The 12,864-nt window shown below is 51.0% G+C and overlaps 1 protein-coding gene across 1 annotated transcript; it reads left to right on the top strand.

The window, feature by feature from the left end:
• Positions 1-323: 323 nt before the first annotated feature.
• On the top strand, positions 324-12,554 carry CLIP3 (CAP-Gly domain containing linker protein 3). The gene is made up of 14 exons (XM_054589055.1): positions 324-466; positions 784-977; positions 4,235-4,374; positions 4,458-4,551; positions 4,763-4,924; positions 5,327-5,445; positions 6,323-6,559; positions 8,665-8,800; positions 8,943-9,071; positions 9,668-9,811; positions 9,880-10,003; positions 10,208-10,272; positions 10,616-10,688; positions 11,010-12,554. The coding sequence occupies exons 2-14, from the start codon at positions 812-814 to the stop codon at positions 11,062-11,064; spliced, it is 1,644 nt and encodes a 547-aa protein (XP_054445030.1). The 5' UTR covers positions 324-466; positions 784-811; the 3' UTR covers positions 11,065-12,554.
• The last annotated feature ends 310 nt before the right edge of the window (positions 12,555-12,864 follow it).

Here is a 12,864-nt window from a genome sequence, read left to right as displayed (position 1 = left end):
TGAGACCCCTTGCCCGAAATGGCCTGGTTTGCAGGCTTACAGGAAGGCTCTATCATGGGGGTGGGGGTGGGGGGGCTCAAAAGGCACTGTGCCTGCTTTCCCATTCCTGTCTTTTTTATCCTTGTCTGCACTTCATCTGTCTGTCTCCGTCTCATATCCTTCGTGTCCACTTCTTCCTCCCCGCCCCCGCCCCATCCTCCGTGTCTGACCCTTTCTCCGCCAATTCCTCTAGTCTGTTCATCATGGCAAGCAGCCTCCCAGCATCTCCTCCCCCGCGCCTAGTGGGGGTAACACCGCGCATGCGCATTTAGCGCCCCTCCCTCTCCACCTCCATCTCCCCCATCGGTGTCTGCGCCTTGTCCCCTTCTCTCTGTCTCCTCCTTACCCATCACTTTCCCCGAAACGCATACCCCATTACTCCAGTCCCTCCAGTCCCAGCTTTGGTCTCCAGCCCTGTCTGCCCAAGGTAAGATGGATAGAGGGGAGGCCTGCAGAGAAGGGGAGGGGCGAAGCGTCCTGCATCCAGAGATAAACAAACCCGGGGAGGGGGCGGCCTGGACCAAGGGCCTTGACGCGAGAAGAGGAGAATGGGGGGCTGGGCCTATAGGGAAGTCTTAGGCGCTGGGCCTACACACCAGAGTCCTCTAATGGGTAACGGGTGGCCTTTTGATTGCCCCAAACCCAGAGCTGGGCCAGGGGCCCTGGGAGCCTCTGTGGGCTCTGATACCGGAGCCCGTGGGGTGCCCTGTCTAGCTTACCTTTGCCTCCACAATTTGCCTAAAGGCCGCCCCTTCAAGGGCCACTGAGAACCATGACTAAGACCGATCCTACCCCCATGGCCCCGCCACTCCGAGACGAGGAGGAAGAAGAGGACGAGGAGGATGAGCCGGTTCCCGAGGCCCCCAGCCCCACCCAAGAGCGCCGGCAGAAGCCCGTTGTGCACCCCTCTGCACCTGCTCCCCTCCCCAAGGACTACGGTAACCACCCTCCCACCCTGGAATCTGGTCCGGAGCTTTAGGTGGCCAAGGAAGTTGGGCTGAGCCCTGCTGGTGGTGATGGTGGGAGGATTCTGGGGTATTTGAAGGTGGACCCAAGGAGTCTCAGCTGCTGAGTCCTTCCTTGGACTCCAACCACCCACCCCCTTCATTTATTCATTCATTGGAGAATGGTTTTGGAATAAGCCTAATTTTTGGCTCATGTTACATCATTCAATCATTTAGTCATTCAACAGACATTTGTTGGAAAGCCTACTATGATGGGCCTGGCTCTGTGCTAGGAGCTGGTGGCACAGCATGGAACAAGACAGACCCAGTCTTTGCCTGAGAGCCTCACAGGCCTCAATAACGACCACATAAATAAGTATAACAATATAACAAATATATAATTACAAGACATGATGAGAATTGTGCTTGTCAGGAACAGGATGCTGCAAGAGCTTGGTAAGACATGGTTTCTCTGAGGCAGTAACATTTGAAGGAGACCTAAGGATGAGTTGGGAGTTAATTAGGGAAGGGTCAAGGAAAGGGATCCCAGGAGAGGTAACTGCAGAAGTAAAGGCTCTGAGAAAGGCAGTTGTGGAGCTGAGAGCGTGGCTTCTTGGAGAATCTGAAAGTGTCTAATCATCAAGCAATGTTTATCTACTGCTGCTATTCTATGACAAGCCTAATGTTGGGTGATAGAGATTTAATGGTGAGCAATCAGGCATGATCTCTTCTCTCAGGAGACGAAAGACTGAATAGTGATCAGATCAATATATCAGATAAGTTCAGATTGGAGTAAGTGCTATGAAAGAAATAAATAAAATAGAGACTGGCCAGTGGGCAGCAACTTGAGACAGAGAGGTCTGGGTGGTTCTTACTGATGAGGTAGCATCTAGGCTGAGACCCAGAGCATGAGGAGGAATCAGCCATAGGACAGCTGAAGAAAGAAGGTTCCAGACAGAGAGAAGCAGGTACAGAGCCCGGGTTTGGAACAGGACTCAGCTTGGAACAAAAAGAAGCCCATGGAGCTGCAGTTACGGAGCGATCAGAGTTGAGGTGAGAGGTTGGCAATGGCTAGATCTGAAAGTGGCTTAAAAGGCCACAGTGAAGCCTTTGGTTACACTCTAAGTGTGATTGGGGGAGAGCATTTGAGGGATTGTTTAAAAGCAGAGGAGTGGTTGGTCTGATTTATATGTTTAAAAGCTTACTCTGGCTACAAGGTAGAGAGGGTGGGGCTCAGCTGGAGTTGGACCTAAGGAGGGGCTTTTCGAAGACTTTAGTTGTGAGAGTCAGAAGCTGAGGAAGTGTCACCCACTAGAGGTGGATCAGAGGCAACTCGTTAACATCAGTCTGATAGAAAAATAAGAAAGTATTCTGGGTGTCAGGGGCAGGGAATCCATCCCAGAAACTGGAAAAGCTCCTTTGGAAATGGGGCTGGATATGATGAGGGCCTTTGACCTGGTGGGAAGTGAGAAGGTCTGGGCTGTCTTCTACCCCACCCCAGGAATACTGCTTGTAAGACAAGTAGAATTGGTCACAGAAGGTGAAGGAATCTGGAAATGTCCAGGACAGACAGGGCTAAGGTGGACCTTAAGAGGAACTCATGTATTTGCTTATTAAATTTGTATATTAATTCAGAGATTAACTGAACACCTACTCCATGCCAGGTCTGGGCCTTGGGGATAAGGCAGGGACCAAGGCAGAATGGGAATGTAGCACTTACATCCTAATGATGGAGACTACTGAGAAAGTCCGAAAGAAGAATATGGAGGTGGACTGAGCTGAGGAGGGCAAAGGGAGAAAAATTGGGACAACTATAATAGAATAACAATAAAATAAAATATTATATATATATATATAAAAAAAAGAAGAACAAAGGGAAGAAGAGAAGCAGAGGAAAAGGGGGAGGGAGAAAAGAAGGGAAGGAGGTGTAAAAAAGTTAAGCAGTGATATGTGCTGTGAATAAAGAAATAAACAAAAATAGAAGATGGAGAAGGCCAGAAGTGTTGATTTCAATAGGACGATCAGGGAGGCCTCTCTGAAGAGGTGACATTTGAGCAAAGACTTGCAAAGCTTTGAGAAGATAAGAGGGGAAATTGTCCCAGGCAAGAAAAAACAACAAGGACAAAGCCCCTAAGACAGGAATTTGTCTAGTGTGTTGGAAGGACAGAAAGAGGCTAGTGTGGCTGGAAGGGAATTAGTGAGGCAGTGAGGGCAGAGACGAGACGAGGCCAGTTTATGGAGGACCTGTAGGCAGTGGGAAGGACTGTGGTCTAGATTCTGAATGTGACTGGAGCTAGAGCAGCATTCTGAGCCAAGGAGTGCTGTTTTGTGACTGCGATTTTAAAATACTAATTCCTGGAGACACCTATGCGGTACTTCCCTGGACTCTGTATCATCTGGGCACTTATTACTCATTCATGCAACGTGCACTGAGTTCCTGCCATATGCCAGGTCCTAAGCTGGGTGCTGATGTTACTACAGAGAGCAATACTCATCAGAGTCTAATGTGGGGAGATGGAAGTCCCTATGGGCACCATCCTGGCTGGCCACAGCTTGGATCCTAACCATTCATACATTTGATGTGGACTACACAGCATTAGAAAAATTGGGGAGATTTTTCTTAAAACCCTGGATTTCTGTTATTTTTCCTCTGGAGATTTGACCAAATTCTCCCCATACCCTTTCCCCATAGGGCACTAGCAGCTTCGTTGGGCACGCAGACTCAAGGGTGCTACCACTCCTTACCACACTCTTATTTTATTATTAAATATTGTATTTATTTATTTTTAGAGAGAGGGGAAGAGAGGGAGAGAAACATTGATGTGAGAGACATACATCAGTTGGTTGCCTCTTGCGCACCCCGAGGTGGGGACCTGGCCCACAACCCAGGCATGTGCCCTGACTGGGAATCAACCTGGCAACCTCTCGGTTTGTGGGCCGGCACTCAATCCACTGAGCCACACCAGCCTTGGTGACGCTCTTGATTCAAAGGATGGTGTTTGCTGCTCTGTGGGAATTGCCCAGTCTTCCAATTTTTCAAGACATCCTGGGTGTCCAGATATTATGTGAAACCTCCAGACTTTGAAACCTCGTGGTGGCCACATGGAATATGCCTGTGGCATATGTGGCACTAGTTTGAGACCCTACCTTAAAGAACATCTAAAAGACAAAGACCTAGAGCCTCCCCTGCCTCAGGATGGAAGGAGGGGGTCAGCTTGCTTGGGGTGACTTTATACCTCTTGCCACCTCAGCCTTCACCTTCTTCGATCCCAATGACCCTGCGTGCCAGGAGATTCTGTTTGACCCGCAGACTACCATCCCAGAGCTGTTTGCCATTGTGCGCCAGTGGGTGCCCCAAGTACAGCACAAGATTGACGTCATTGGCAACGAGGTAAGAACACTGGGGAAGCTAGGGAGGGAGAGGATGGAGTCCCTCATACATTTAAGTAACCTTCCCTGGCCTGCTACTCCCAGATTCTGCGTCGAGGCTGTCATGTGAATGATCGTGATGGGCTGACTGACATGACACTGCTCCATTATGCCTGCAAAGCTGGGGCCCACGGAGTTGGTGAGAGTCCAGACCCCCAAACCAATTGCCCCAAAATCTAGGGCCCCAGATGCAACACCTTCAAAACCACCCAGGACCCTCGTCCTCTGACCTCCTCTGAACCCACAGCCTAAGATCCCAAAGTGTAGTCTCTTGAGGCCCAGGGCCTTCCCCATGCCCTTGGCCCTCGCTCTAGAGGAGATCACGCAAGCTGACCCAGGCTGTCATGCAGGGGACCCCACTGCGGCAGTGCGCCTCTCACAGCAGCTGCTGGCGCTGGGCGCAGATGTTACCCTGCGCAGCCGCTGGACCAACATGAATGCTCTGCACTATGCGGCCTATTTTGACGTGCCTGACCTTGTGCGTGTGCTGTTAAAGGGTGCGCGGCCACGAGGTGAGTGGGGAAACCCAGGCTGGGGTGAGGGGACGAGGACCCAGTGAGGGAGGAGGCCTGGAGACAGAAGGAGGGTGCCCAGGGTTGTGGAGGTGGGGACAAGGAGTGAAGAAGGAGGGATGCCAAGAGATGGGTCAGACTGAGTCTTGGCTGAGCAGGGAGGGGGACCACATTGAGGAGACAGTGGGAGGCTGGACACAGGAGGCATTGGAGATGTGACTCAGTAGTCCTCTACCCTTGGGCAGGGCTGGACCTTGTAGGGAGGGGTGGGGTTCTGTGGGAGGCACTGGCGCTGTGGGTTAAGAGAGGGTGAAGAGATGGACTTCTGGAGGTTGGAAGGTTGGGGGATGCCTGGAGTGTCAAGGGCGCTCACCCAGATCTCTCCTCTCGCCCACCTCCCAGTGGTGAACTCCACGTGCAGTGACTTCAACCACGGCTCAGCCCTGCACATCGCTGCCTCCAACCTGTGCCTGGGCGCAGCCAAATGTTTGCTGGAGCATGGTGCCAACCCAGCGCTGCGGGTACTGCCACCCTGGCCCAGCACTGTTATCTTCCTTCTCCTTCCTCCCCCATTCCTTTCTAGGCCAGTAGGCATCTGCGGAGGATGATGGGGGACCTGACCGCCTATGTCTCTGGAAACTCTCAAAATATTACAAAGATTATCTGTACAGTCAACAAATGAAATCATAGCTGACATTTACTTAGTGTTCATGATATGTCAGGTGAACTGTATTATAAGCGATATTTTTCAACAGGAAAACTGAGGAAGAGAGAGTGAGTGGTTTGTCCAGGGTCACCCAGCAAGGAATATCTTGCTTCAGTCCTGGCTGACCCTGTGGTTGTGTATAGACAGCATTTAGAGATCATGAAGAAAGTCGAATGAGACCATTGGTGAATGAGAGGGTTGGGCCCTGCATAAGCCCTCAATATGATCTTTGACTCCAACCTATTCATTTCTAGGTCCTATCTTTAACACCAATTTAATCTGCAGCATCGCAGGCACAGATATCTTGGAGTGACACCTGTGCCCCTGAGGCCCTGCCTCGCCCTCCCAGGAGCTCAGTTGTACCACTGACTCCAGTACTATAGGAGCCCATTTTTAATGTTCATCCCTCACATGGCCCCATTCATGGCTTTGGGTCTCTGAGGCAATGGCCTACCTGAAGGTGTGACCTACAACACTTAAACTGTAAACTTCCTTTCCTGTCAGCTCCACCCCTAGTCCCACCTCCAATCATGTGACATTCACAGCCTGAGATCAGCACCTTAATTGCCCAACCCCTTCTTAGTCCCTTCTTGGCCCCTGCTTCACCTAGACCCGGGGTCTCAGGGCATGGGTTCAGTGGAGATACAACCTGTGCACTGAGTCCTTGCTCCCGTCTTCCCATTGGCCCTCAGAACCGAAAAGGACAGGTGCCAGCGGAGGTGGTCCCGGATCCCATGGACATGTCCCTGGACAAGGCAGAGGCGGCGCTGGTGGCCAAGGAGCTACGAACACTACTGGAGGAGGCTGTGCCACTCTCCTGCGCCCTCCCCAAGGTCACGCTACCCAACTATGACAACGTCCCGGGCAATCTCATGCTCAGCACCCTGGGCCTGCGCCTGGGGGACCGCGTGCTGCTGGATGGCCAGAAGGTCAGGGACTGGACCGGGTAGGGGAGGGCACAACTCAGCCCTCATCCCTCAGAACTGGATCCTTGGGCACCCTCCCAATGACCCACAGGTTTTATTTCACCTAACAGTTGTTCTGTGAGTGCCTCTTCTGTGTCCCACCCTGGGCTACTCAGTCCAAGGGGGAAGACAAATTTCCCTCAGCTGACAGTGACAGTCCAGAACAGTTGTGGCTGTCATGGGGAAGCACAATCAGAGTGGTCATTGCAGCTCTGCTCCAACTGGGTCCCTTGGCCTTTGTGGTCCCCTGTCAGGCCCTGCCTCTGTTCCCAGAGTAGTCAGTACTTTGAGAAAAAAGTACAGATCAGAACAATCAGGGGTGTGAGAGGAGATGTACCCACTTGAAGATGAGGAGGAGCAAGCCAGGAGAAGTGGGTCTCAGGTAGAGGGATCAGGTGAAAAGGGCCAAAGGGCAGAGATAATCTTCATTCATCCAGGCATCCCAACTTCGACTCATTTGCTGGTGTCCCTCAGGCTCGATGCCTGACCCAGCCTGTTCTTGGGGATAAAGGACTGTCAGCCCCAGACAGCTCTCATGGAGCTTAATTTCTAATGAAGGAGAGACTATCAATAAAGTAAACCCATAGTTAAGATCATTTCTGGTAGCAACAAAGACGGAAAACCATGAAATGTTTGGATTTAGCAAATTGTCCCTGGCTAAAGGTAGAGGTGGTTTTAACTGCGTTTCCCAAGAGCGCTTCTCTAAGAAGGTGATGTCTGCGCTGAAGTGGGAAGGAACTCACCCTGCAAAAATATGGAGACAGTCCCAGCTGGTACAGAGTGCAGCTATACAGGAGGGAGGAAGAAGTGGAGAGGTCAGCAGGGACTGATCACACCAGACCTGCAGGCCACTGGAAGAAATTTGGATTTTATTTCTTGTACAGTGAGAAACCATAGAAGTCATTTTGTTTCCTAATCTTTTTTTGTATGCATACAGCCCCATCTGGAAAGCTTTCTATATGTGATCTAATCAAATTTCATATGACAATTCTGAAAGCAGGGTGCGCTCACTCTCCCCATTTTACAATCCAGAAGACTAAGAGGCTCCGAGAGGTGAAACTCTTTGTCAGAGGACATGTAATAACCATCCCCACTCCTCGGAAAACTGGCATAGCACAGTGATTGTGAGCTCAGGCTCAGGGATTTGCTGAGGCAAATCTTAATCAGCTCTGGGGCCTAAGACCAGTGATTCTGCCTTTCTGGGCATCAGTTTCTTCATCTGTACAACAGAGCTAATAACAGTACCTACCTCAGGGGGTGGTATGAGGTTTAAATTAGTTAAAATATGTAAAGCCCTTAGAACAGAGCTCAGTGCATTGTGCTTTGTGTGCAAGCACTGCTGGGATCCCCACACTAACCCTCCAAAATGGCATTTTTAGTTAACCCATCTTACAGACAAGAAGCTGAGATTTAGGTGAAAGAGCTGCACACAGTGGCAATAAACACACTCATTGCAGCTAAGCAACTTTATGTAAAAAATGTTTCAACCAGACGATCAGCCTAGGAGGTGGACTGTTATCCCAATTTTCCAGATGAAACTGGTCTGGGAGGTCCCCAGATCAAAGTTACAGGATAATAGTAGTCAACACTTAACCCCTTACTCAGCACCCAGCCTGTTCTGAGGGCTTTCATTTTTCTATACCAGCGTTCTCCAATAGACCTTTCTGTGATTAAAAAAAAAAAAAAAGTGTTGTGTGTCTACTCTGTCCAATGGAGTAGCCACAAGCCATATGTGGCTATTAAGCACTTGAAATGTGGCCAGTGTGATGGGGAAATGAAATTTTAATTTTACTTAAATTGTTGTATTTTGGCTAGTGGCTATTTTTCACTGGCTATATATATTGCACTGGACAGAGCAGTCCTATAACAATCCTGTAAGGTGGGCACAATTTCTATTCCTACTTTGTAGAGGAAGACATTGAGACACAGTGAGGTTAAGTCATATGGCCAGTAAATGGTGATGTCCAAGCTGAGATTTGAGCCTGGGGCTCCATCTACCTCACCATGATGCCTGTGTGCCAGTGATCTAGCATGGCTGCCCCAAATCATATCCTCCCTTGTTTCCTCAGACGGGCACACTGCGGTTCTGTGGGACCACGGAGTTTGCCAGTGGCCAGTGGGTGGGCGTGGAGCTGGATGAACCTGAGGGCAAGAACGATGGCAGTGTTGGTGGTGTCCGGTACTTCATCTGCCCTCCCAAGCAGGGTCAGTCCCACCAGGGGCCCAAAAGGAGTGGTGGGTGAGGTCCAATGAGTAGTTCTGATGTTGCCAACTGGGTAATGAGGCTTGGGGGATGATGGTGGGGCAGAGACATGAACAACTCCCAGCCCAGGCTCTGTCCCCCCAGGTCTCTTTGCCTCTGTGTCCAAGATCTCCAAGGCGGTGGACGCACCCCCTTCATCTGTCACCTCCACACCTCGTACTCCCCGGATGGATTTCTCCCGTGTCACTGGCAAAGGCCGCAGGGAACACAAAGGTCAGAGGGGGAGCCCTGCGGGTGAGGAGAGCCAGTCTTGGGGGAAATTTGTGGCTAGGCCAGCTTCTGTGGCTCAGGTTCTCTCCAGGCCCAAACCCTCTAGTTTTAGAGGATGACCTTTAGTCTTGACTTCTTTAACTCGGTTTCTCCTTTGACTTAGTAATGGCCCCACCCAGTTTTTGGACGGACCTGTGGGTTCCCTACCTTCTATACCTTTAGGCCCAAAAGTTTTTCCCCAGTTTTAGGGAATAATCTATGGGGTTACTGGCTTTACTGACTTGAATATCCAGTGTCCCTAGACCCAGCTCCCTCCTGTATTTTAAAAGGACAATTTCTGGGTTCCTGACTTCTGTGACTCATTTTTTCCTTTGGCCCAAATATCCTCCGGTTTGAGAAAGGATTTTGTTCTTAACTCAGTTCCCAGTTCTTAACTCAGCTGGGATTGTTTCCCTCCACACCCAAAGTCCTGCAGTTCTGGGGAAGGCTCTGGAGTTTCTCTGGAGCTAGGACAGAATTCCTGCCTTGGGGCTTTCTGGTGGCATGATCCCTCAGGGCTGGTGTCTGGGAACCCCACCTACCCTTGCATCCACCCCTAGGCAAGAAGAAGCCCCCGTCATCCCCATCTCTGGGCAGCTTGCAGCAGCGTGAGGGAGCCAAGGCTGAGGTTGGAGACCAAGTCCTTGTAGCAGGCCAGAAGCAAGGGGTTGTACGCTTCTATGGGAAGACCGACTTTGCCCCAGGTGAGAATGGGGATCTGGGTTGCTGGGCAGGCAGGGCCTCGAGGTATCCTGACACTCTTCTGCTTCAGGTTACTGGTATGGCATTGAGCTAGACCAGCCTACGGGCAAGCATGATGGCTCTGTCTTTGGTGTCCGGTACTTCACCTGCCCCCCAAGGCATGGAGTCTTTGCACCAGCATCCCGAATTCAGAGGTGAGCCCAAGCTCTAACCTTAACCCAAGGCACCACTGAGAACCCCAATTCCTCTCAGAAGCCTCCTTGTCTTGGACCAGTAGGACAGTGTGGATGCCCATGCCCACACCCAAGCTCTTTCTGCGTGGGCCACCTGGCCCCCATCTCTAGGTCAGACCCTGGCTTCTGTGGCTCTGACTCCTCCCACTCCTTGTGTCTCCCCAGGATTGGTGGATCCACTGACCCTCCTGGGGACAATGTGGGAGCCAAAAAAGTGCATCAAGTGACAAGTGAGTTGGGGGCTAGAGTGTGAGGAGGAGGGTTTGGAGATAGGATAGGAGGAAGGGTCATGCTAGTGGCAGAATCTCCAGGATTTAACTGGGAACACAGGGACCAGAAAAATGATGAAATAGTCTCCCCAAGAGGATAATTGCTATGGGATATGGGGATGTTAATGACAAGACTCTGGGCAGGCAGTTGGAACATGGGTAGTTGTTGGAAGACACGGAGAATACTATTGACAAAAGAGGTTCAGATGGGTATGGGGAATGTGGGATCCAGGAGTCTGGGTGGGTTTCGCGGGCACAGGTGGGTCTATTATCCCCACACCTGAGACCTTGCCCTCCCCTTCAGTGATGCAGCCCAAACGCACCTTCACGACAGTCCGGACCCCAAAGGACATCGCATCAGAGAACTCGATCTCCAGGTGTGTAGCCAGGCCATTGGACAAGGGTCTGGAGCTCTGGTTGGGGCTAGAAATAGAGGTTAGGAAAGCTTGTGACTAGTCAGCTTACCCAAAAACAGTCTTTAGGAAGTGAGGCCCTGCACTGAATTCTAGAGACTTCAACTTTAAGGGGAAGGTAGAAGAGGCAAAATATCCTCCTCCACAGCAACCTAAGAAGGCACAAAGAGATAGAGGCAGAATCCAGCAAGGCCAAATTCCAAATACTTAGAGGAGAGCTGAGGGAGATAGATCCAGATGTTCCCACCCCTGCTTCAGGGGATGACACATGGTTCTTCTTTCCAGATTGCTCTTCTGCTGCTGGTTTCCCTGGATGCTGAGGGCAGAGATGCAGTCTTAGAGGCCCTGGACACCCAACAAAGAGACAGGCCCCTATAGAATCTCTTGACACAAGGAGCCCCCCAAGTCACCCTGAGATAGATATTCCCAATAACACATTCAGAATAGAGACCCCCATTAGCCAGCCCTTGATCACTGAGGCCCCGTTATTATCAGATTCCCCCATGATAACCTCCGAAATACAGACCCCGTATTACCCAGAAAGAGATTCCCTGAGTGTAGCTCCTTCAGGCTAGTCCGTATCCTCAACCCCTCAGAGCAGAGCCCCCAATAACAGATTTCCACATCACCCTAAAAGGCGACCTTCTCCACATAATGCTCCACAGCAGAATATTCCTGAGTCAGTTATCACAGCTCCCTCCCCCATTAAAAAAGACCCTTTCCTATCAAGTCCCCTTGAAATAAACACAGGTCACACCTTCAGAGCTACAGTAACAGACCTTTGTCACTATCCTACATTTAACATCAGTCCCCTCAGGATATGATCCCCCATTGTTACCCCAAACCCTTACACTGCAATCACAGACCCCTCCTCCATTAACAAAGGCCCCTGCTTTTACCCTTCAAAAAGAGACATAAAGCAGACCACTGTCACTCCCAATTTACAGAAACCAAAATAGTCCTGGAAGTGCTAATTACAGGACCCCTCCCCACAGGTATTCCTACCCTCTGCACCCTCAAGAAACCCCCAGTGCCTTGTATGAAGCCCACCCAACATGGCCCAAAGCCTCTGTGCTGGCCAGGTTTCCAGAAAATTCTCTATTTTTAAAGTAATAGCTGCCCCCTTTAGGGGACCCCAAAATTTGGAGCCCCCATTCTGAGACTGGGGATCCCAAACCCCAGGATACACATCCCAAACTCCCCTGTGCCCTCAAGTCCTATGGCCCCTAGAAGATCCTAAGGCCCTAATTCCCAGGACCCCCAAACCATCGAATCTCAAATCCCCAGGGAATCCCCAATTTAAAAATCCAACCCCAAGCCCCCACAAAACCCCAGTTGTGGAGGTCCTTGTGCCTGGAATGGAGGAAACTGCAGCCAGGGTGTGCATCCCAGGCTCCCGTAGCACCTTAAGCCCTATTCACAGGCACCGGGAGACCCCAAACAGTCATGCTCATCCCTGAAAACTGGAGGACCTCAATGCCCTAAGTCATGGATCTCAAGACACTCAAATTCTAAGAGCCCCAGCTTTAACGGAACCCCAAACCCTAAAGCCTCCGTGTCTTAATACATGAAGGACCCCAAGGCCTTCAGGGGACCCCAAATCCTGGAGCTCCCATTTCAATTTACATTCTGGTCATAGCTCCAAAACACCAAACCTGAGTCATTGGCCCCAAAGGACTTACAGCACCCAGGCCTGACCAACAGCCAAGGGAGAACCTGAAGGCCCAGGGAGTCCAGTGTGAACCTGGGGGCCTCACTACCAAGGACAGCTCACGACTGCCCCTTCACTGCATGCCCCAGAACTCAGCATGACCCCTGCCCTCTTCAATAAAGACATTTATATGGTTTCTCTGTGTCGGGCCTGTATTTGGGGAATTACAGCCCTACTTCTGTACCGCTGCTGGGGGAGGATGAGAGAGGAAGTCCTTTCTTCAATCTCGTCTCCCTGCAGCATGGGCAAAGGATCATCTAGCCTGCAGGAAGTCCTAACAGTCTTCTTCCTGCGGTCGGCATGGCTGCCCCTCCCATCCAGGCCCATTCTGCAGGGTGGACAGGTTTGTTTCTGGAGCTTTGATTGGTCAGTGCCAGACGTAGACGGGTATTCGAAGGGTCCCAGTGGCTCAGAGGCTGAGAAGCGCAG

This window comes from Pteronotus mesoamericanus, unplaced genomic scaffold, assembly GCF_021234165.1.
Source record: "Pteronotus mesoamericanus isolate MK-2021 breed Mesoamerican mustached bat unplaced genomic scaffold, CSHL_Meso_final scaffold_165, whole genome shotgun sequence".
Taxonomy (NCBI): Eukaryota; Metazoa; Chordata; class Mammalia; order Chiroptera; family Mormoopidae; genus Pteronotus; species Pteronotus mesoamericanus.
The sequence above is the reverse complement of the archived record's forward strand: the minus strand, read 5'-3'. Positions and strand labels throughout refer to the sequence as shown.

Excerpts from the sequence above, each read along its gene's own strand:
- CLIP3 (XM_054589055.1), top strand. The coding sequence starts at position 812 with ATGACTAAGACCGATCCTACCCCCATGGCCCCGCCACTCCGAGACGAG. Across the intron at positions 4,925-5,326 it reads AAAGGGTGCGCGGCCACGAG|TGGTGAACTCCACGTGCAGT; the intron begins GTGAGTGGGGAA and ends CCCACCTCCCAG. Across the intron at positions 10,273-10,615 it reads AAAAGTGCATCAAGTGACAA|TGATGCAGCCCAAACGCACC; the intron begins GTGAGTTGGGGG and ends CCTCCCCTTCAG.